The sequence below is a fragment of the Cydia fagiglandana genome, chromosome 20, assembly GCF_963556715.1.
Source record: "Cydia fagiglandana chromosome 20, ilCydFagi1.1, whole genome shotgun sequence".
Taxonomy (NCBI): Eukaryota; Metazoa; Arthropoda; class Insecta; order Lepidoptera; family Tortricidae; genus Cydia; species Cydia fagiglandana.
In genome coordinates, this window is record NC_085951.1 from 5,126,525 (window position 1) to 5,150,917 (window position 24,393).

The following is a 24,393-nucleotide window of genomic DNA, read 5'->3' on the forward strand; positions in this document are numbered from 1 at the left end:
TCGATTTTATAAAGCGATTTCTATCGCGAAGATACAATACAACTTTTTGCAAACCTAACAAAGTTTACAAGTTACCTGCTGAAATATAAATATGACGCATGCCAGATTGAAATTTTATCCAACAGACCAGAGGAGAAAACCTGTGAAAAGAATTGCCAACGGTGAACATAGAACGTACCATGCAGTCGAATAAGGTAAACAAACTTTGCTTGTAAATTTTGTCACGATAACGACGTTACTTGTAATCTAGTAAAGCGAATTTTCGCTGCCCCTTTTATACCCTTTCTTCTATAAAAATACTAATACACTTAAGTCACTAAAGGCTGAAAACATCGTCTAACAGCGTATCATGACACGACTGGAAAAACCATTAGGGACTATCGAAACCCGAGTAGGAGTGGGTAACATGACACATCACATTCCTCGAAACGAAAGATTTCCGCAAAATAACATGTGTTTTTTTAATTTTAATATTTTTATAGACGGAAATCCAGTCACAGTTTTTTACAACTACTTAATCGGCATTATTAGGTAAATAATAAATAACCATGAAGCATATAGGCAACTGAGCAGGTATCTTGCCAGAGTCCATTAAGAGCCAACAGGAGTGATCATTTCTCCATACAAACGTACTCGACTGTTTCCTCCGTGGGTTTTGATGCTAGAGTAATGATTTTTTCGACACAGATTAATATTGTCAATATCTGTGTCGGAACGTTTTGCTTTTTTTGATATTTTTGTTTTTTAAGGCGCTAGAGCCCTGGAAAAATGGCCAAAATTGCCTATGCCGCAATGAGAGGCGTAGTATTCAAAACTGATATCAATTAGCCAAAAAAAAACCGGGCAAGTGCGAGTCGGACTCGCGCACGAAGGGTTCCGCACCACAAAAAAAAACGGTCACCCATCCAAGTACTGACCCCGCCCGACGTTGCTTAACTTTGGTCAAAAATCACGTTTGTTGTATGGGAGCCCCATTTAAATCTTTATTTTAGTCTGTTTTTAGTATTTGTTGTTATAGCGGCAACAGAAATACATCATCTGTGAAAATTTCAACTGTCTAGCTATCACGGTTCGTGAGATACAGCCTGGTGACAGACGGACGGACGGACGGACGGACGGACAGCGAAGTCTTAGTAATAGGGTCCCGTTTTACCCTTTGGGTACGGAACCCTAAAAAGCAATACGGTCCGACTAAGATAATTTCATAATCATTTAGATTTCCAAATTTGGTTAGGATTGCTTAAGTTTTGGAGGAGAAAACAGTCGAGTACGAAACCTCGATTTTTGAGTTTTTATTTTACGCAGGAATTTTCGCCTTGTCCTTATCGCACTAGTTTTAGGAGCCGCTTCCGTTAGCGAGACGGGTATATTTACCTAAAATATTTAAAACTCAGCTCCTGTTTCGTCTTAATCTTGTATCTTAAGTTTTGCGTCGCATTTTTTTAACGTTAGGCAGAAGATAACGGTCAGAGCTAGGTATTTCGCTAGATAACTATAGGTATTTTCAATATTAGTGGTAAAACCTTATGAAATTAGAAATATACAGCCACAGCAATATGACTAGTAAGACGGGAAATCTTTTTACGCACTCAAGGATAAAGCTCTTTACGCAAATCCCCGCTTTTCCTAGCATCACGTATTCGTGATGCTACGAAAAAAGCAGTGGTGGCAGAGTGGATATGACGTCTGACTTTCAATCCGGAGGTCGCGGGTTCAAATCCTGGCTCGTACCAATGAGTTTTTCGGAACTTATGTACGAAATATCATTTGATATTTACTACTAGCTTTTCGGTGAAGGAAAACATCGTGAGGAAACCTGCATGTTACATCTGCGAAGAAATTCAAAGGTGTATGTGAAGTCCCCAATTCGCATTGGGCTAGCGTGGGGACTATAGCCCAAGCCCTCTCGCGCATGAGAGGAGGCCTGTGCTCAGCAGTGGGACGTATATAGGCTGAAATGATGATGATGATGATGATGACGTATTCGTGATTCTACTTCTTCTGACTACACTTATTACTCATTGCCAGGCGTGGCTCACTCCGCGATTTCGTCGCTTTGCTACAGGTAACTAAAAGTACATCCATTCCACACTCATTTTGGTGGCTAGCCACAAGCCGCGCGTGGCGCTGTCGCCACCTAGCCATATCTATCCTGATCATAACAGACGCGTTTTGTTAGAGAGTGAGTCTTATGTACCTAATACTAATAGTGCTATTATTTATTGTGTCATTGCTACAGTCTAGTCTAGCTACTAGTCCTCTGGCCCCTCTGCCTACCTCGGCAAAGCGAGGCGCCTAGGTTTCCGTTACCGGGCGCCGGCGTCGCCGCGGGATCCGGTGACCGTAACCTAACCGTAACCGCTGACCTAACTTTTAGCAAAAGATGACGCTCATTGTAGTCTCTCGTTTACATTAATTTTCGCCGAAAGCTAATTTCGCAGGTTTATCTGCAAATTATTGCCTATTTCAATTGTAAGCCTTTTTGTAAATAATTCGGAGATAGACATACTTATCAGCCCGACATTACATTTGTTGCCTGCAGTGCACTTTAGGAACGGTCCTTGCTGTCGCAGTAATAAGTCATCTGCAAGTACGTAATGTAGCCAGATCACTAATTTAGTCATAATACTTACAAAATGTAAATAAAACATTTCAATATCCGTCTAAACCAGCGGTCGGCAACCTGCGGCCCGCGGGCCGCATGCGGCTCGTGAAACTGTCACTTGCGGCCCGAGTGCCGCCTTGGCTATTTTGTATGTAATAGTGACAAACGACAATGTCTCATAAAGTCATAAATATTAACAAAGTACGGCCCGCGTCACCTCCGTTAACTACTCCGTTACTAAGTGGCCCTTGGCTGCTAAAAGGTTGCCGACCGCTGGTCTAAACTAAGCAATTATATCATCTTTTCTTGAATTAGAAATGAAAACATTTATAAGATCTCATGCCTCAATGGCATGACAACAATTGATTAATCAATTTGTAATATTTGGTTACTCGATTGGCAAAGCCCATAGCTATTCATAATGTGGTCGGCAATACGATTTAAATAGCCTCCAGTATTAAATCCATTAAATTGTAATTACGAAATCACATATGACATGTCCAATAATGACCAATTCATATACGAGCACTTGTCTGCTGCCTGTGGTTATTATTAAGCCAATGTAATTAAGATATTTGATTAAAATGAAAAAAAAATGGGATTAATTAAATAAATTACCTATTTACATTACGAAAAAAATTAAGAGAATTTGCTGAAGTATTTTAAGTTCTCTATATGAAAACATAATGTAGAGATTGTAGAGATAATCGAATAGACAAAGATTCCTGCTCTAGGGAATCTTCCTGCAGACTTCGCCTAACCGAAGTCCCCATGATAAGGTCCTATCCATGATGATGCAGAGGTTTTTTACGTCCTACGAGTAGGAAATCAAAACGACATTAAAATAAATATGTAGGTTGTCAATATAAATTCTGAGAAGAATTTTTGGGGTACGTAGGTATTATTATAACCTGTGTCTTGGACAGATTAGCTTTAAGCCTTTATTTTTTAGCTTTTAGGCAGAGGGAATATATTTCCCACCTGATTTTGAACTTTATTTCAAAGTGATAGAGTTCAATTTTGTATAATTCCTGACACCCTTAAAGGGTTAAGGCCAAAACTACAACTCCAATCCGAGATTTTATCTAATGGCGTTATTCATAAACGCGTTACTGGCCTGAATTCGCTATGAATCGTTTGTCTTTATCTGAAATTTTGACTTATGTATTTGTAAGAAAAGGATAAAACGTAATTTAACTAAATCAGGCTCATAAAGTTCTATGTTTTTGTGTCTATTTTTGTCTAGTGTCTATTTGATTAAAGATATAAATAGACAAAGACATGAGATCGCCAAAAACGCCCTGCGAGTATCAGAAGATAGTCGACATAAAGATAATTGATTAGTAGTATAATGAGATAGTAGGATAATGTGAAATCTAATAGAATAATTGAAATAACCCACGCAGTAACATAATTGGCTAAAAGTTGTTATCAAACAACACCAAATGACGTGCCTTTTGAGGATAACAATAATATAATTAAGGTAATAATAAGCAACAATAGCCTCTAGTCTAAACATAAACACTGCGCTGCTTATTTTTCACATGGCAAAAGCGCCACAGACAGAAAACTATAATGAGTTAACGAGGCAGTCATTACAGCAAATTGCCGAATTGTTGCATATTTGCGTTTACATTACATTACGAGCTCGGTTGCCTAAAATATACGCCGCGCCTCTTGTACAAAAACGCAATCGCGACGCCCACCACAATACGTAGTGATTAGTAATGACTCTCCATTTAAAAACCAACAAAAACATGGCAAGACCTCTTTACATTTTGAGCGTTCTGGGTTCCGTGCTGAATTTGTTACTATATTTTATGAAACAAAGTGCCCTGCCGCGTCTGTCTGCTTGTGTGTTTGTATGTTCCCGATTAATTCAAAAACTACTGAATGGATTTTCATGCGGTTTTTACTTTTACCTATCAATAAACTAATTCTTCAGGAAGGTTTAGGTGTACCCGTGCGATGCCGGGGCGGGTCGCTTATTAGTTAAAATATAATTCATCATTCTCTTGCCCTTGTCCCATTCACTTGGGATCGGCGCAGCATGTCTTTCTCTTCCACACCTCTCTGTCGCCCGTCATTTCATCATTCACTTCCGTTCGTTTCATATCATCTCTCACACAATCCATCCATCTTTTCCTCGGTTTTGCTCTTCTCGTACTTCCCTCCACATTCATTCGTATGAATACCTTTCTCGTCACATGACTTTCATCCCTCCGCATCACATGCCCGTACCACGCCTAATTATATTATTACATTTAGTAATTCCTTAACATGTGTCAAACTTTAGTATCTTGTATCGAAATAGCAAATGACGTTTAGCTTCAGAAGAGAAGAACGGAAGGCCTACCGCGAACCACGTTTGACGTGTGGCCTCTCTGACGCACTTGTAAATTCGTACGTAAGTGTGACAGGGAGGCAACACGTCGAACGTGGTTCGCGGTAGACCCTCAGGTTGAGATCTAATTTAACGGACTTAGTTGTAACCCTCTCTGTCAGGACTTATCAATTGAGGGACCCACTAGATAAGTCAAGGGGGCGCGAAATGTCTGATAAAGAAAAGGGGTCAAGAAGTAATGGTCTTGCTTTTGCACCAACGCTTCGACGCAAAAAAGGTGGGAACGTCTGGTTACCTATACCAAAAAGAATAGACAGTATAGAGGGGTCCTGTCATAGTAAATGTTGTAGTCACTGTAAATTTACTGCCATCTATCGACACACGACTATAACTAAAAATAAACACGTATAAAATTATCAAAAAAATGAATATATATGGATAAATGATTTTATTATTTTTATATCAATTTGACCCATGTTCATTCACTGATATCTATGTGTTAACATTGTTAAATATAAAACGGTGTCGTCACGCCATCTAGCCGAGAATGACTTTTTCTTGATTTCGATCGATCGACTTATACGAAGAAGTACATACTAATATGTAGTTTCTGCGATTTTCAAAAGGACATTTAATGCGGTCACGGGATCTCCTTCAGAAGTGTTTAGGTAACTTATGCTCTCTAACTAGCAACTATTGCACCGTTGTGTTATTATTGAGCTTACGGAACCCCAAAAAATTGATAATCCAGACCACATGGCACTTACTCATCGCACTTTCGCGACTTATTCGGCAGTCAGTTTGAATCGAAAAAATACCGATTTAAACGAAGACTCGCGTAACACATGGTGTTCTGAATGACGTCAAAATGTAGGTACCTACGTGAGAAGCGTTTTTAAAACGGTTTATGTCTCCCATCATTCATTTCAAAATCGACCTTAAGCTATAACAGGAAGGTTCTCTTTACAAAGAGAGCGAAAATGGAAATAATCATTTTGTGGAGTTCTCACATGTATGCGAAACCCGATGCTTCCCGGCTTACTTCACTATTGTTATACCTAAAGGTAATATGAGTACATTTGGCTTGCATATTGTTTTCCCCTAAGAGAAAGTTTGTCCATATCATGTATAAACTAAATATAACTTTTAGTGATATAGTTTTACCGTATTCTATGGGACACATTTATTGTTACAAGGTTTTTTAGGCATTAACTTGCTGTAATAGGATTGACCGGATCCGGAACACTACGTTGCGCACCAGAACAGGCATCGTCGACGTTGGGGTAAAAACCGCCAGGCTAAAGTGGGACTGGGCAGGCCATGTACGACGCATGCACCCACAGAGGTGGGCTAAACTAGCCACGGAGTGGGTGCCACAATGTAAACGCCGGCAAGGTCGGCCCAAGAGGAGATGGCGGGACGACCTGGACAGATTTCTCAGCAACTGGACAGAGGCTGCACTTAATCGGGAGGATTGGAGGTCTAGGGGGGAGGCCTTTGCCCAGCAGTGGGACACCTTATAGGCTTTAAAAAAAAAAACTTGCTGTAATAAATCTCAAGAAGTAAAAAGCGCTGGTGGCCTAGCGGTAAGAGCGTGCGACTTGCAATCTGGAGGTCGCGGGACCCCGGCTCGTACCAATGAGTTTTTCGGAACGTATGTACGAAATGTCATTTAATATTTACCAGTCGCTTTTCGGTGAAGGAAAAACATCGTGAGGATACCGGACTAATCCCAATAGGCCTAGTTTACCCTCTGGGTTGGAAGGTCAGATGGCAGCTTTCGTAAAAATTAGTACCTATGCCTATTCTTGGGATTAGTTGTTAAACGGACCCCAGGCTCCCATGAGCTGTGGCAAAATGCCGGGACAACGCGAGGAAGAAAAATAAATATCAAGAAGCGTTCAAGACGCTTAATATTAATATGTTATTCGTAATTTATTGATTGTTTTTGCTGTTGTAATTATAGCACCGCTCCCAAACTCTCTGCTTAGCCTTAAGGTTGACTGGTAGAGAATGCCTTATGGCATTAAGTCCGCCTTTTGTACTATAAGATTTTTCTTTTGTGCAATAAAGATTAAATAAATAAATAATTAAAATTATGCAACATAAAATTGGGACTACGGGGGCTAACGAGAAGCGGAATCGAACAATTCACAAAAAAAATCCTAAATAAAAATCCCTCTGGGACAGTAGTACTACCATCTAGTTCAAAACATACACCTTAGGGTCACTAGTACTACTTCTAAAAACACAAGAATATCCCTCGGGTTTTGTCATAGACCACTGTATTAAAAGTTCAACTGGTAGTACATATGATACACATTCCAGATGTAAACAAAATATGTATAACGTGTTTTCTAACCCACTGAAAACCTTGAACCCCGATCAAGGTTATACTGAACAACTACAAGGATTTGGTAGGTTATACTGAACAACTTTTACTATGGTCGATCGGTATCGATCGGTCAAAATGTATGAAAAAGACATTTTTTTTAGATTTCGTCATTAGCACCATAGTAAAAGTTATTCAGTACTAGCCGTTGCCCGCGACTTCGTCCGCGTGGAATCTTATCTTCAACATTTTACATCTTTAGTACCTATAATTTTCATATCCAAGCAATGTTGAAATTAAATACTTTTCTTTTTTAGCAAGTTGTATGAAGTTTTGAGTCAAGTGGATTTTGATGTTGGTTGCTGAAATTACTTTTCTTGTATTCTCATAATAGATACCTATGCCCTTATACAAAGATTCAAGTTCCGCATTCCGCACTCACAAAATATCTGATCTCCATACAAACTTTCATCCCCTTTTTAACCCTGTTAGGGGATGAATTTTACAAAACGCTGAAATTACTTTTATTGTCTTCTAATAATATCCCCAAATACAAAGATTCAAGTCCCGCGCTCGAAAATTTTTTTGATATACATACAAACTTTCAACCCCTTTTTCACCACCTTGGGGTCCTTGGGGGATGAATTTTCTAAAACGCTGAAATCAGTTTTCTTGTATTTGAATTTGGTACTTTTTTACAAACTACAGGACAGTTGTACTACCGGTATCGGTGTAGAGTGACGGCACCAATCATGGACATGTTAAGCGCACTAAATTAGAATTTCGTTTAAAAATGGGATGTTTTTTGACGATACAAAAATGGTGATTTTTTTTTCGGCACTTAAATACATGAGGAACATTTAAACAAAACCAAAAATTCTGTATGTTTAATACATAATTAATAAAAAATATATAAATTGAAATTTACGAAATCACCATTGATGGACATCAAAAATTCAGTAATGGACACCCAGTCATGGACATGGACCCAATTATGAACATCCATTAATGGACACTTTTGTATTGAACACATAAATGAAACAAATAATGTCACAAATCAACTTTTATTAACGCTATTTGAACTTTCATTTAGATTTCTAAGTTATACTATAAGAGTTCTAGGACTAATCCGGTTGCCGGCTGCATGAAACAAACCTGATCAAAAAATAGAATATACCTACCCTGTAGAGGTACCTGACATTTAGTACCTTCCAACGCACTTGGTCGGCCTAGGCTTAACCTGGCAGATTTTGTACAAATGGCAAAAACGTTGGACAAAAAAACATCAAAAAAATACCTCATCGAAAAATGGAATTAAACTTGTATGGTAGGATACCTGACCTTGGGGACAGTAAAAAAAAAAGTGGTCGGCCTCACCTTAACCTGACAGCTTTTGCAGTCCGACCAAATTTATAAAAAAAAAACATGAAAAAGACCTATCGAAAAATCGTATGAAACTTGTATGGTACGATAGCTGCCTTTGAGGACAGTAAAACAAAACGGTCGGCCAAATCCTGTATTGGCCGGCCGATTGGCGATTGGGTCGATCAAATTTGTGGTACCACGTGAGAGCTACAATTTACCTCATCAAGAAATAGAATTGGCAGTTTTTGCTGCCAGGCTACGAGTTTTTGCAGTCCAACCAAATTTGTGGTACCACGTGACAGCTACAATTTACCTATAGGATGAAAAAAACGGATTATAATAGCTAAAATAAACCTATTGACGTATGGCTTGGTCGGCCTCACCTTAGCCTGGCAGTTTTTGCAGTTCGACCAAATTTGTGGTACCACGTGACAGCTACAATCCCTACAATTTACCTCATCGAAAAATAGAATGAAAAAAACAGATTATCTTAGCTAAAATAAACCTGTTGACGTGTCTTGGTCGGTCTCACCATAACCAGTCAGTTTTTGCAGTCCGACCACAGTTTTAAAAAAATCATCAAAAAAATCTTATCGAAAAATCGTATGAAACTTGTATGGTACGATAGCTGCCTTTGAGGACAGTAAAAAAATGGTCGGCCAAATCCTGTATTGGCCGGCCGATTGGCGATTGGGTCGATCAAATTTGTGGTACCACGTGAGAGCTACAATTTACCTCATCAAGAAATAGAATTGGCAGTTTTTGCTGCCAGGCTACGAGTTTTTGCAGTCCAACCAAATTTGTGGTACCACGTGACAGCTATAATTTACCTTGTCGAAAAATAGGATGAAAAAAACGGATTATAATAGCTAAAATAAACCTGTTGACGTATGGTTTGGTCGGCCTCACCTTAGCCTGGCAGTTTTTGCAGTCCGACCAAATTTGTGGTACCACGTGACAGCTATTATTTGCCTCATCGAAAAATAGGATGAATAAAAAACGGATTATAATAGCAAAATAAACCTGTTGACGTATGGCTTGGTCGGCCTCGCCTTAGCCTGGCAGTTTTTGCAGTCCGACCACATTTATCCATCCATCTAAGACAAAACAAAGAGCCCAATTATGGACAACTAAAAATACCCAGTTATGGACATCGTCTATTATTGGAAAATAAAGAGCAATCACAAAATCAACCCAACTCAAATGTTTAGTGCAATAAATTAAATAATTTAACACAATAAACTAAAAAAGTAATAAAAAGCTTAAGCTTGGACACTTGTCCATTACTGAATTTCATAAAATATCGAATCCAGTAATGAACAAACCCCACAAAAAACTTATTGCTGTGATTGGACATATTCAACTTAGCTCAATTTACTTGCAATATAGTATTATTCAGTAAAAATAACATTAAATCTCATTACAACATAACACAAGATAACACCATGCACAAATATGTACTCACCTTCTTAACGATTTCAACAACAATAACGGATTTTTATGACCACCGCCCGCAACGAGATTTTACTTCGCAGCCATCTTAGAACAAAACGGCTGATTTTGGTGACATGTGTCAAAATGACAGCTCAAACGTCTATTGGTTATGCTTTAGTGTTGCCAGTTGAAAAATGTTGGGACAGTTGCTTAATAAATTCAATCAACGTAAAAAATGTCCATAATTGGTGCCGTGTCCATTACTGGTGCCGTCACCCTAGGGTGTATTATTTGTACTACCAGTTTAACTAGATGGTAGTACTACTGTCCCAGAGGGATAAAAATTAATTAAAAATAATAAAACGAGATTGTTAAAAATTAATCTTAATGGCAAATTTATTTTCTTATAAAATTCTCGTATAATCATCGCCAGTTGTCGTCTGAGGGGCTACTAACCGCGTAAACCGAAATTCGCAAATTGCGGGGATTTTTCTCTGTCACTCTAATTAAGCCGTCATTGGAGTAAATATCAAATATCAACATTTATTCAGCAAATAGGCCACAAGGGCACTTTTACACGTCAACATTGAATTTACATAAAAGCAAAAATAATAACATCAACAATTTTATAAATTAAAACTAACAATTCAATCTAACGTATTACAATTACTAAGAGATGTATATGGTCTCTTAATGTCGAATTACATACAAAATACAGATAAAAAAACACACACAAAAAATCTATAATATTTAGAGGTGTAAATGTCTCTAGGTGTCAGAACTATAAGATTATATAGTTTATCAAGTTATCCTTAGAGATGTATAGGGTCTCCAAGAGTCAATATCCTGTATAATTAATACATTCATTAAAAGAAAAGAAACATACGAGAACAGAATGAGGCGTCTCACTGTAATTAATTAATAAAAGTTACTAAGTATAATAGCTCGTGTTAGCTTAACAGACCAGTCTCCACAAACAGCACCCGTTCACGAGTATGACGCGTATCTCAGCCATCGCCTCCCTCAACCTTCATTCGGGAAAGTGGCGACCCGATCAACAACGCCACCGTAAGCAAAGACTTTTAAGCGAGCATGACATGTTCAAGCTACCGGCCTATATTAATATTAAAATAGTAATAACATGTAGCTGTAAGACACGGCATTTTGTGCTCATATGTTACATAAAAAGACAGTAATATAGCTTCACATAATTACTAGCCTAAGTTGACTTAGAGATGTAAAGGTCTCTAAGTGTCAGAAACATTAAAAATATAGGTAAGTATGTACAATCAAAAATAAAAATCAAATAAATAAATATGTACTTAGGGATGTATAAGGTCTCCAAGTGTCCAAAACTAAAATTAAATTAAACAATATAATCAAGCGAGAACATCATTGTCTCATGTGTCAATTCTACTGGACACTAGCATATTTAATTCAGTGTAAAAAAAAAAAACAATATTTATTTAATTCTTATTATACTAATGAAACCAATCAAGCTACCGGCTTAAAAGCATCTCTATCGTTTATAAAATCATTTACAGTGTAGTACGCCTTACATAACAAGGAGTGCTTAATGTGCGACTTAAATTTGTGAAGTGGTAAATTCACTACATCAGTGGGGACTGTGTTATAAAAACGTGTACAGTTCCCGACGAAAGACGTACTAACCTTACGGAGGCGGTGGGCGGGCACGGCAAGTTTATGTTTGTTTCTAGTGTTATAGTTATGGATATCACTGTTAACCTTGAATTCGTGGATGTTTTTCCGAACATACATAATATTCTCTAGTATGTATTGAGATGCAACGGTAAGAATGTTAACTTCTTTGAATTTCTCTCTTAGGGATACTCGAGCGCCCAGTCCATAGATTGAACGTACAGCTCGTTTTTGCAGCACAAATATTGTCTGAATATCTGCCGCTTTTCCCCACAACAGAATTCCATAAGACATAACACTATGGAAGTAACTATAGTATACCAGCCTGGCCGTCTCTACGTTTGTCAGCTGTTTGATTCTCCTCACTGCATAGGCTGCTGAACTAAGTTTTCCGGCTAGAGTGCCTATATGTGCATGCCATTGCAGTTTGGAGTCTAAAGTGACTCCCAGGAAAACAGTTCGGTCCTCAAATTCCAGCGTATCACCTTTTATTTTAATCTTGCCGTTATTTACCTGCTTGACGTTAGGTAGCGTAAACTTGATGCATTTGGTTTTCTTGGCGTTCAAAAGCAAATTGTTTGCCGTAAACCAGTTTACAATGGTAGATAGCGCGTCATTAATGCTCTCGAAGCTATTTTCCTTTCTGTCCACTTTAAATATAAGGGAAGTGTCATCTGCAAATAACACTATATCATGTCTATCTTGCACAACTTTTGGTAAGTCATTAATGTATACCAAAAACAGGAAGGGACCAAGAATTGAACCTTGAGGCACTCCGAGGGCTACCGGGGACCCCGCCGATTGAGTTCCATTAATAACTACTCGCTGAGTTCTATCCGAAAGGTACGATGAGACCAGGTCAAGGGCACTAGCTTTTATCCCATAGCGGCTTAATTTTCTCTTTAAATTTTCGTGATCAACGCAATCAAATGCCTTTGACAGATCACAGAAAATTCCAACAGCATCTTGAGCTTTTTCCCAAGCATCAAAGATGTGTTTTAGAAGTACCGCACCGGCGTCAGTAGTTGATCGACCTTTGGTGAAACCAAATTGATTGCTATCAAGCAGTTTGTTTCTGTTGAAATGTGACAATAGTTGATTCAGAATAAGTTTCTCGAACACTTTGCTTAATGCCGGTAGTATTGAAATCGGTCTAAAGTTCGTGGGATCTGTTCTCGTTCCTGATTTAAACAGAGGGATAATTTTGCTATGTTTCATAATATCTGGAAAAATTCCAGCATCAATGCATCTGTTGAAAATCTCAGCTAAGTATGGTGTAATTGACTCAATGATGGAATCTAATACTTTGACAGACAGGCCCCAAAGATCTTCTGTTTTCTTTAAATTTAAAGACCTAAAAGTCTTAAGAACTATATTCGATGAGACATACGAAAATTTGAAGATTTCTGTACATTCTGCCACATTTGTCTTCAAAATTTCTTCAGCGACGTCTGGCGATGAATTAAGGGATCTTGTTGTTTCTACCGGGATATTCGAGAAAAACCGCTCAAAATGATCTGCTACTTCACGGTCGGAACTTACTAAAGTGTCAGCAATTCGTAGGATGTAGTGCGGATCCTTCAGTTTACGTTTTCCAGTTTCATTACTGATAACTTGCCATACAGTTTTGACTTTATCGCTGGAATTTAGGATCTTTTTCGACAAATAATCGGCTTTAGCGGCGACACACAACATTTTAAAAGATTTAGAATAATTTTTGACGTACTCTAGAAATTCCGGGCTTTTATCAGTTGCCTTTAAATCATATAAGTCGTAGAGCCGGCGTCTTTTCTCGTGAATATCCGGTGTAGCCCAGTCGCTAAATTTAGTCTTAGCCTTGCCTTGCACCTTTTTCTGAATGAAACAGGCATCAAATTCCTTTTTAATACAATTAAACAACTCGGAACTCAAACAGTCAGGGTTTTCCTGGGTACATGAAAGACAACATAATTGTTTAGTAATATTACGATTGAATAAACCTAGGCGACTTTCGGAAATCGGCCTGCACAAAGTATCTTGAGGAATTTCTTCAGTTTTCCCGCTGAAAGAAGCTTTTAGTCCACAGTGGTCAGAACTTAGGTTGTTAATAACAGATTTACTAATCGCGTCATTATTACTAAAGATGTTATCTATACATGTAGCACTGGTTGCTGTGACTCGAGTGGGTTCACAAAATAAATTGACTAAATTGAAGGATTTAAAAGTATTTAGTAACCTTCCACATAATGGCGAATTTTCTAGCAAATTAATATTGAAATCACCACATACAATTATTTTTTTATGACTTCCAAAAACACTACTAAGTACTTCATCTATGACCGATTCGAATAAGTTATAGTCTGCCGATGGGGGCCTGTACACGCATATAATTATAAATTGTTCCAATTCAACACAAGAAAGTTCTATAAGGCGTTCCACTGACATGTCAACAATGTCTTTACGCTCCTTACTTTTTAAATTATGTTTTACCATTATCAATGACCCGCCGCGATTGCAAGATCTCCTAAAAAATGAACTTACTATACTATGATTATTGAAATTAAACATAAATTCATGATCTTTAAGCCAGTGCTCAGTTATACAGAGAATGTCAATATTCGAGTACTGTATAAACAAATCAATTTCGTGTTCCTTACAGGTAAATCCTTGGATATTTTGATGAACTAAGTTCAATAAATTGGTAAAAGAGAAAGATCCCCGCAATTTGCGAATTTCTGTTTTCGCGGTAGCCGCCTGACTGCTAATTTTAGGAGCTTTAACAATAGAGCTTTGTGTAGATTTGGATAAGGAATGTTTCTTTGAAGACCAGTTAAAATAATTATTGTATTTCAATTGGCTTGTGACAAAAGTTAATGAAGAGTATTGGTGACATTACTGAACAAAGAATTTGATTAAAATGATAAAATAAAAATTACAGAATACACTTCAATTAATCACTATATCAATTAAATTACTATATCACAATTAAATATTATACTAGGTGTTTAGCAGCTAGGAGCAAAGCTTTAAGGTGATTTATGTAGTTGAGGTATTTAAATTTTTTAGACATGTGTTAAGACACATAACATTGTCTAAGGATGAATATGGTAATTTCGTAAGATTTTTAACTTCAGATTTTTTTAAAAAGATCTATTGAGTGTTATTTAAAGAAATACTTTTTAAGAGTTTTTGAATAAGATTTTTACTCAGAAACCCGCTGTGTGACACTGTCCGTGCTGATCACTGATTATTAGCCAATATGTTAACTGAGATATGAGCATTGCACTGGTTCCGACTCACAATGGCAAAAAAGCCATTACTCCACATCCCACCGTCTCACACAGAGATGAGATTAAATAAAGAGCTATGAATTAGATTACTGCTCATTAGAAAGTTGTGTGGTTGAAGATAAGAATGTGTGCATATTTGCATGATATACAATTAATTAGATACATTTGTGTGAGTTTGCTCATTTAGATCCTCCATCTTGCACTTTATATAAATAAATATATCGGGTGACAAGCAAAAGTCACTAACCTACACCATTGAAATTATTGGTCAATAAACCGACCTATACAAGTATAAAGTGTATTGTTTCTTTAATTTTTTGATAGTACTTAGTGGCTTTTGCTTGTCATCCGGCAATATTATATTAATCCACATGCTATAGAAGTGTTCTATGTGGATAAGTTATTTTCCTATTAACTCTATTTATGTATAAACAAGCATAGTACAGGGGTAACCTATAAGTTTCTTTAGGGGTCCGGTTCTTAAAATAAAATGACCATTGCGGTCCGTTCCTCCTTGTGTTTATTAAATAAACGAAAAAATAAAATAGGTTGGCGTTACAGATGCAGACTGGTCTGCAATTTGGTGACCTCTGATATAATATGTGGGCCATTTTACTTAAAGTTGCACAGATGTAGATAATTTTTATCCATTATATTTTCTTGGAAACGTTGGTATTTATCATGCTACTTCAGTCAAACTCGGTACTTTTTGTACCGAGAACCGAGACTGACTGAAATAGCAAGACACATTCTTACATTTCCATGTAAATATGATGGAAAATAATTATGCACTACATCTATACACTACACGTCTTACGCCCATACAATAGAAATAGGAAAAGGTGGGTCAATGTATGAAATTTTTCGTGATTAGCATCCTTATTTTAGTTAATAACATGTGCATCCTAGGATTGGTTTTGTATCATTTATATTGTTTTTTCTTGTGTAATGTATGCCTTTTGGTAAATAATTTAAGGTCTCAAATTGCTGGTTTTGTATAGTGGTAATTTTGAAATGAATTATTATGCAATAACACCTTATTAGTTATTACTGGCTACCTAGGGACCTGAAGTTTAGCTCCAGCTACAAGAATATTAAGGTGTTCCAGTTTTCAATATAAATAAGTTCAAATATTTTCAATACAAATAAGTCCATATATAGTGAGTTTTAGTGAGAGTTGTCCAATATTTAAAGAAAAATACCTATATAAGCTGAAAATTTTACTATTGATATGAGAGTGCAAAATTATTGTAATATAATTCTGCAAGAAAAGATGGAGCCTTATAAGCAGAAAAGATGTAACATTGTTGCCTACATTTAGATAAAATTTGTTTGTAAGTAGCCTGAACAATAATCAAGGTGCCTAGTCATTTTGTAACTGAGTAGAAACCTTGACTTTAAATTGAGTTACCTGTTTTTTGTTGCCACAACCTACTTTTATGAACTTATATTTTATAACACTGTACTTTTTAACAAAAGTAATAAATGCACAGTTTTATTACTCGTATTTGTCACATAAACTTCAAGCAAGATCATATTTCGTAGGTAGTCATAGATAGACAGGTATTTGTACATTTTGATTTTGTTTGGTTAACAACAAAGGAATGGTAAGTTACAGTTCACAAGGGCAATATGATCACTATGGATATATAGAATAAAGTCTGTGAATAGTGCAAACTCATGCTTACCACTTGTTTGATAAAAAGTGCAAATTGTTTTTGACATTCAATTGCTTCGCCATTTTTCACTTTCGTACACACGAAACGTGTTGAGTATCACTCACATAGGACCACAATTTTCTGTTCACGAAATATTTGTACGGCACGCGACGGCATTTAGCTACAGCCGGTAGCAAAACCGACAGAGCATTCGCAAAGACTTCAAAATTTAAATAAAATGGCAGCAAAGAGGTCAACTTACCTCCACTTCGGCGTTGGCAGATGTATTCGTAGATTTAGAGTCCGAATTGGTTTGATGTTCATTAACTAGATTGTACAATGCTTTTGAATCTTCACTGGGAATATTAGTCGCACTTTTATCCGGGGCTTTTGGTTCCTTATCATACTCCGGCGGAGGAGCCATCTTAAAGGAAGTGCAGTCAGATGACACAAGTCTTATGACTTTACGCACCGGAATCACCGCCTGCCCCTTCGAAATTATATATTTCACTACCTAGCTAATAAAACACCATGATAAAATATTTGCCTACAGCATAACTAAAGTTCTAACTATTAGCAAAACTGAATTCTTCATTTTCGACAGATTCCTACTAACATTTTTTTAACGAACACGACGCCCCCAAGCGGTAAACAGCGTCAACTGGTTTTTTTTTAAGTAGCAACTCACCGTGGAGGTAAAGTTGTCAAGATTATAAATTTAGTAAAATATAAAATTATTCACTGTTGAACGGCGTATCACTGAAATGATAAAATAATATTTGATATTTTTAAAACTTTATTTCATTATATCATTTTTTTTTGTTTTTAAATATTGTCATTATCATTCGTTCATTTAAACGTCAATCTTCAACATAGAAGGTAGCATCCTATAGAAGTGGTATACGCGTGCCTCCGTGAGGGACAAAACATACGCAATGGGAATGGGGTTGGCCGGTGCGGTGGAAGTTTTTAGCCAAGCCCCCTACTCTGTCTATTCTCTTTCACGGCGCAGCAACTAGTATCATTTCTCTCTCCTTGCTCTTTTAAAAATGCCGTTTGTCAAAAAAGGACAACCATACTGTTGACAAGATGGACTTCAAATCCAAGTGGCCCCTTTTTAGGCGACCCAGGTTGTGCATGTGTGCGTAAAAACGTATATGTGTACTCTTTTAGGGATGTCAAAAGTCGATTTTAATCATGTTATATATCGATAAACGCTACACAGCGGAACGAAATAGCGATTAATTGGAGCTTCAATATCTTCGTTAAACATAAGCATAATTGAAATGCTAATGGATAATGAATATATTATGATGTAATAAAATATTTCAATTGCGGACCGCCTATTTTAGTAGGTATTTATGTATTTTAATTAAATATCTGAACTTTCCCTTGGTGACTCCTGGGGCGTGACTATAAAATTGTGATCTGATAACCACAATAAAGAATAAAAGCGTTTTTGTTCATTTTAGGTATAGTTAAACCTTTGAAGTAAAATTAAAATTGCAAGGAATGTCGATAGTTTATCGATATGACTTTATCGACATCGCTACAGCAAAGTGGGTCGCTTTGTTAATCGTACACTAAACAAAAAGTGGTCCCACTGACAGCTCGCTTGGAAGGCATCTGTATATATTCTTATATCTATGTTTTTAGCAGATGGCGCCATCATAGCTTGCCCTGTCAATCCCTAGAATTGTGTCAAATTTTTGTTTTTTTAATACCCTGGATGCAAGCTCTTTAAGCCAAATCTCATAGAAAAAGGGCAAGCTATGATGGCGCCATCTATGCAAACCTTTGACAGTTGCCAACCCCATTCGACAATATTAAAAACGGACTTTTGACAGAAGCGCCGTGTGAGTCTGTTCATTTTTAGGTTATTTTCCTTTATAAATAACATCCTTTATAAATTTCATCCTTATTTATTAACTTGGTTGAGGTTTATTTACATAAGTTAGGTTATTAATACATTTGTTCGGATACAAAGCTAGGGTAAGGCCTTTTTGGCCTTAGGGCCAATGGAGGGGAATGAGAAGGAAAAGCCGCCTGACGAGACCGATGGTAACTCTAATGTTATGGTTGGTATGGACATTGAAAATAATTCTAGAAAAAGAAACTTGCAAACATTAGACTTATCACCGGTCAGTAGTCCACAAGAACCGGCTCTTAAAAAAATTACAACCGACGTCCACAAAGAGATCTCGGAACAGGTAACAATAGTAAATGAGGATGTCACCAACCCCCACGTAGATAAACAAATCGATGAGAATGCTAACCCACTTTTGTACAAACACCCGGATCTTGACACAGAAGGTCGAGGATACAATGCAGACGACGATGGCCCATTTGTGGTACACATCTCAAAGGAATCTTCTACTGACTCCAGGTCAACATTGAAAGCCATCTACGTAGGTATGCTCTTAACACAGGCAAATGTCACAAATATTAAGAAGGACGGGATAAAATCTGTAGGTCGCAATAGAGTGTCAGTTACATTCAATAAAGCCGTTGATGCCAACTCTATCTTAAAAAACCCCATGCTAGATAAACACAAGCTATCAGCAAACATACCAACGTACAACATATCTCGTATGGGTCTAGTTCGAGGAGTTCCAACAGATTGGTCCATGATTGATTTTGTTAAGGGTACAAATTTAATAGAAGGTAAAGGTAGGATTTTGAAAGCGCGTCGACTACAAAGGAAAGTGACCAAGGAGGATGGCTCTCCATCCTGGGTTCCAACCCAGACTGTAGTAGTTACTTTTGAAGGTCAAACTTTGCCATCTAGAATATTTGCTTATTATACCTCTCTAGTGGTGGAGGTATTGCCAACAATTCAATGCCGAAAATGCCTTAGATTTGGACACATCCAGACTCAATGTCGCTCAGATGCCCGCTGCTACAAATGTGCCCAGAAGCACCCGGGTGATGGGTGTAATGTAGCTCCCGAACACATATCCTGTATTTTTTGCACTGCCCGACACTATGCCACTGACAGAAACTGCCCAGAACATCACCGACAAAAGTCCATCAAACTGATAATGTCTGAAAGAAATATTTCATATGCTGAAGCATCCACACAAGTCCCAGTTGTAACTCGTAGACCCTATGCGGACGTTGCAAATATAATGTTTGGCCCCAGAGAATTTTCCCCCCCATCACAATCTCCCGTTGACTTAACAGATTTATCTTCTACCCCTCCCAGAACCTCTCACCGCAAGACAGTATTTTTGTCACCTCGATCAAGACCTTCCTTATCCCCAGGTTATGACCAACAAGCCCATAACAATATAGTCCGACCCCCTCCATCCCAAATCCCCAACGGACAAGCCCTCAATAACTCATACACCAGAGAAACTCCTAATGAGGACCTCATGGAGCTCCTCCTTAAACTGTTAACTAATATCATCGCAAAATGGAGTGATATATTACCGAACGACGTTGCACCTTTAATGTTGACCCTAGTAGAAAAACTTTCCTTCCCTCACCACCATGGACCGCCAGGCCACATTTCTTCAATGGAATAGCCGGAGTATTATTCCTAAAAAACCAGATCTCATCCAGCTGATCAACGAACATTCTGTGTCTGTCGCGGCCGTCTCGGAGACGTGGCTGAGGCCCGGGTCTCAGTTTAGACTCCCGGGCTTCTCATGCCTTCGAGATGACCGCATCGATGGACGTGCGGGATGCGCTTTGTTGATCAAGCAATCCTACCCCTTCTCTCAAATTCCCCTCCCTCCTCATGGAAATGAAATTAATGCCGTAGCCGCTAAGGTTATGGGCATTAATTTCATTTCAATATATATACCTCACCCTGACCTTGACCTTATTCCTGAATTATCTTCTATCCTAAACTCTGTCCCTCCTCCTCATATAGTTTTAGGCGATTTTAATTCACACAACATTTCGTGGGGATCATACCATTCAGATGGGTTTTCGTCACTCTTGTTAGAAATCTTCGATGAAATCAACGTTTGCATTATAAACGACGGATCGCCCACACATCGAGTCTATCCTGGCCAGAACCCACAGTCCGTTCCCGACTTGTCAGCTTGCTCCCCTAATTTGGCCTCATTGTTATCTTGGACTGTGCTTCGTCAGTCCTATGGCAGCGATCACTTTCCCATTATTATATCCAAGCCCTCATCTGTTCTTCCATCCCCGTCTCCTGAACCGCTTTTGAAATACAGAATACAATCAGCTGACTGGTCGAAATTTTCACTTTATGTCGAAACAAAAATTAAAGAATGGGACTCTACCTTAAATGACAATAGGGAAAATTACTCAAAATTCAAAAATTTACTTTTAGAAGCAGCTGATAAGTTTATCCCCCGGAAAAAAAACAAAAAGGATAAAATCCTTTCACCTCCATGGTGGAATGCTGACTGCACAGCTGCCGTGAAAGAGAGAGATGAAGCTGAACATAAATTTAATGAATCTGGTGACATAGAGGACTTCATCAATTTCAGGAAAACCTCGGCCCGCACTAAACGCTTATTGTCCAAAACTAAGAAAAAGGGTTGGAAAGGGTTCTGTGAGAGTTTGTCCCCTAGAACTCCCCCATCAGTTGTGTGGAAAAATATAAGGCGGTTCAGAGGGTCCTTTAAACCGGATATCATATGTTCTTCTGACAGGTCATCTTGGCTTTTGGACTTTGCTGACAAACTGGCACCCCCAACTGCCCCAGAATTATCTTGTGTAGTGTCACCACCACTCCCTCCTCCATCAACCACCTTTGACGAACCATTTTCGGTTGCGGAGCTCAAAATAGCTTTGGATGGACTGCGCAACACTTCACCGGGAGAAGATGGTATTCCTTACTGTTTTATAACTGAACTGAGCTCATTCTCACAGGAATACTTTCTTGGCATTCTAAATCACGTGTTTGACTCAGGAGATATCCCGGAAGATTGGAAAACTCAAATTGTCATCCCAATATTGAAACCAACTAAAAATCCCCAAGAGGCCAGCTCGTACCGACCGATTGCGCTCTCCACTACGATGGGCAAGATACTTGAGCACCTAGTAAAGAATAGGCTGGAGTGGTACGTCGAGAGCAGGGGAATGTTAGCAAACACCCAATTCGGGTTTCGAAAAGGTAGGAGCACTATGGACAGCTTAAACATACTAACCACGGATATCAGACTGTCGCTTTCCAACAATGAGGACCTACTAGGATGTTTTCTTGATATTTCGGCAGCTTATGACAATGTCCTTCTTCCGGTGCTCAGAGCAAAAATGCTACATCTGAGCATTGCCGTGAAGATTGTACAAATTGTCTCCAATCTATTCATAGGAAGAACCATCAAAATCCGTGATGGCAGCTCTTATCTTTCTCCTCGTACACTGTGGCAGGGCCTTCCTCAAGGATCTGTTCTCAGTCCAATTCTTTACAGCATATATACATATGATTTAGAGCAATCTGTGCTTCCCTTTTGTAACATTCTACAGTATGCAGATGATCTAATCCTCTACACTTCCGCAAAATCTGTTGATACGGCGTCTGCAAGGTTGAACATGGGCCTGAGTTACCTGAAGGATTGGCTTGAAGAGCATGGTCTGTCTTTGTCACCCTCCAAGAGCTGTGCTGTGACCTTCAGTCGCAAAAGGAACATGCCAACTGCAGATGTTCATTATGGTGAAGAAAGCATTCCCAATAAAGAGTCAACCAAATTCCTGGGTATCATCCTGGATCGGAAAATGAGTGGAAAACCTCATCTGAAATACATACAGGACAAGTGTGAAAAAGGGATCAACATTTTGCGAGCTCTATCAGGAGTTTGGTGGGGTTCTCATCCATATTGTCAGAAGCTACTTTATAATGCAATTATTCGCAGCCACATGGACTATGGATCCTTTATATTAGAACCATGTAATAAGGAATCCTTACAAAAGTTAGATTTAATACAAGCTAAATGTTTAAGAATCATACTTGGTGCCATGAGATCTTCCCCAAAAAATGCCATGCAAGTAGAATGTGTGGAGCCTCCTCTGGTGCTGCGTAGACAATATCTTGCTGACAGGTTCCTCATAAGAGCTATCTCCAACTCCAATCACTTGCTGATTACACGCTTGCAGGCTCTTGCTTCATTGGTCACTGAAAACCCATATTGGATTCATAAGGAGTTTCCAAAAATCATTATTTCTTATTCTAAATTAAACCGTATAAACCCCATATTATATAAATCAGGAACAAACCCCTTATTTGAAACAAAATTTGAAACTTTAATCTACACCCCTAGTGTTATTTTTGATCTTGGAATATTTAAAAATGACCCGGGAGCTAACAGCAAATTTAAAAAACTTTTAGAAAAATGGGAAGGCTACTTACCTGTGTTTACTGACGCATCAAAAAATGATCCTGCAAATTGTGTTGGAGCAGCAGTGGTGATTCCAAAATATAACATTGTCTTGATGTTTAAATGTCCTCCTCAATCATCCATTTTCACAGGCGAGGCTGTTGCCATCTTGGAAGCTGTAGCATACGCTGACTCTCACAATATAGCAAAAATGATCATTTTTACAGATAGCAGGAGTTGCCTGCAAGCTATTATGGGCAACCAGTTTAAAATGAAGGCAAAATTCCCCTTGATACTTCAGATCAAAACCTTATTAAGAAAATGTGAATCAAAGGGATTAAAAATAGTACTCGGATGGATCCCAGGCCATTGTGGCATTCCTGGAAACGAGTCTGCAGACTTATGGGCAAAGAGAGCTATTGAGATGGGTTCACCAGGCCACGACAGGATATACAGCTCTGACCTTCTAAGCCATGCACAGACTGATATGTTTAACACGTGGCAAAATCTCTGGAATTCTACCAGATTGGAGGTAGGAAAACACTATGGCCACATTCAACCCAATATTCCACGTAAACCATGGTTTTTCAAATTCCGAGCATACCCTAAATGGGTCACGTCTACAATTTGCCGCTTACGCTTGGGGCCAGTTTGTACACCTGTATTCCTTGCCAAGATACGGGTCCGGGATACGTCACTGTGCGAATGTGGGTTAGACGAAGGCACCGTAGATCACATTTTCTTCTCTTGTCCGAGATTCAATTACTCTTTGTACGATGTGTTACCTTCAAATATTCCACGACCCATTAATTTTTACTCACTTCTCACTCTAATGAACCCGCCCCTAACTTCTATCCTTATTAAGTATGTACAGGAGCATAATATAAAACTTTAAGTCTTACTGCTCGTCTTACTATTACTATTATTTCTATCTATCTATATATTTCAATTTCTACGTTTTTTCCTCCATTTCATCCGCTATGTTGCTTGCCTTAACAATCTGTCATCCGCTTTCCGCTCTTTTTCACTAATGTTGGTACTATTGTATGTTAATTGTGTCATGTCATGTATTTGTCTGTGATGTCCATAATAATTTGTTTGTTTTAGGTTCCTGTCTATCCTTCCACAAAAATCAAAATTTTACCGAACATTCTCGTCTCACAAGTCAAAAGTCTATACCTCGACATTGGCAGAATCCACCTTGCTAAATTTAGCAAGGAGTAAAAGCCATAATTAAAAAAAAAAAAAAAAAAAAAAAAAAAAAAAAAAAAAAAAAAAAAAAAAAAAAAAAAAAATTAAAAACACGTTTTAACATTCCTGAGAATATACCAAAAACAATCTACGTAATTCGGTCGGGTTATTTGTTGCCCACCATAAACCATACTAAATTTATGGTGGGCAACAAACAAAAAGTGAGACTGTGACAAA

General features: G+C 38.1%; 1 protein-coding gene across 1 annotated transcript in view; it reads right to left on the reverse strand.

Annotated features, from left to right (window-relative positions):
* LOC134674858 (uncharacterized) overlaps positions 1-17,341 on the reverse strand; it is a 50,585-nt gene extending 33,244 nt beyond the window's left edge. Inside the window, exon 1 of the mRNA XM_063533014.1 lies at positions 16,929-17,341. Within this exon, the coding sequence (XP_063389084.1) occupies positions 16,929-17,090 (162 nt within the window). The 5' untranslated portion in view covers positions 17,091-17,341. The remainder of the gene's footprint in view (positions 1-16,928) is intronic.
* Positions 17,342-24,393: the final 7,052 nt, after the last annotated feature.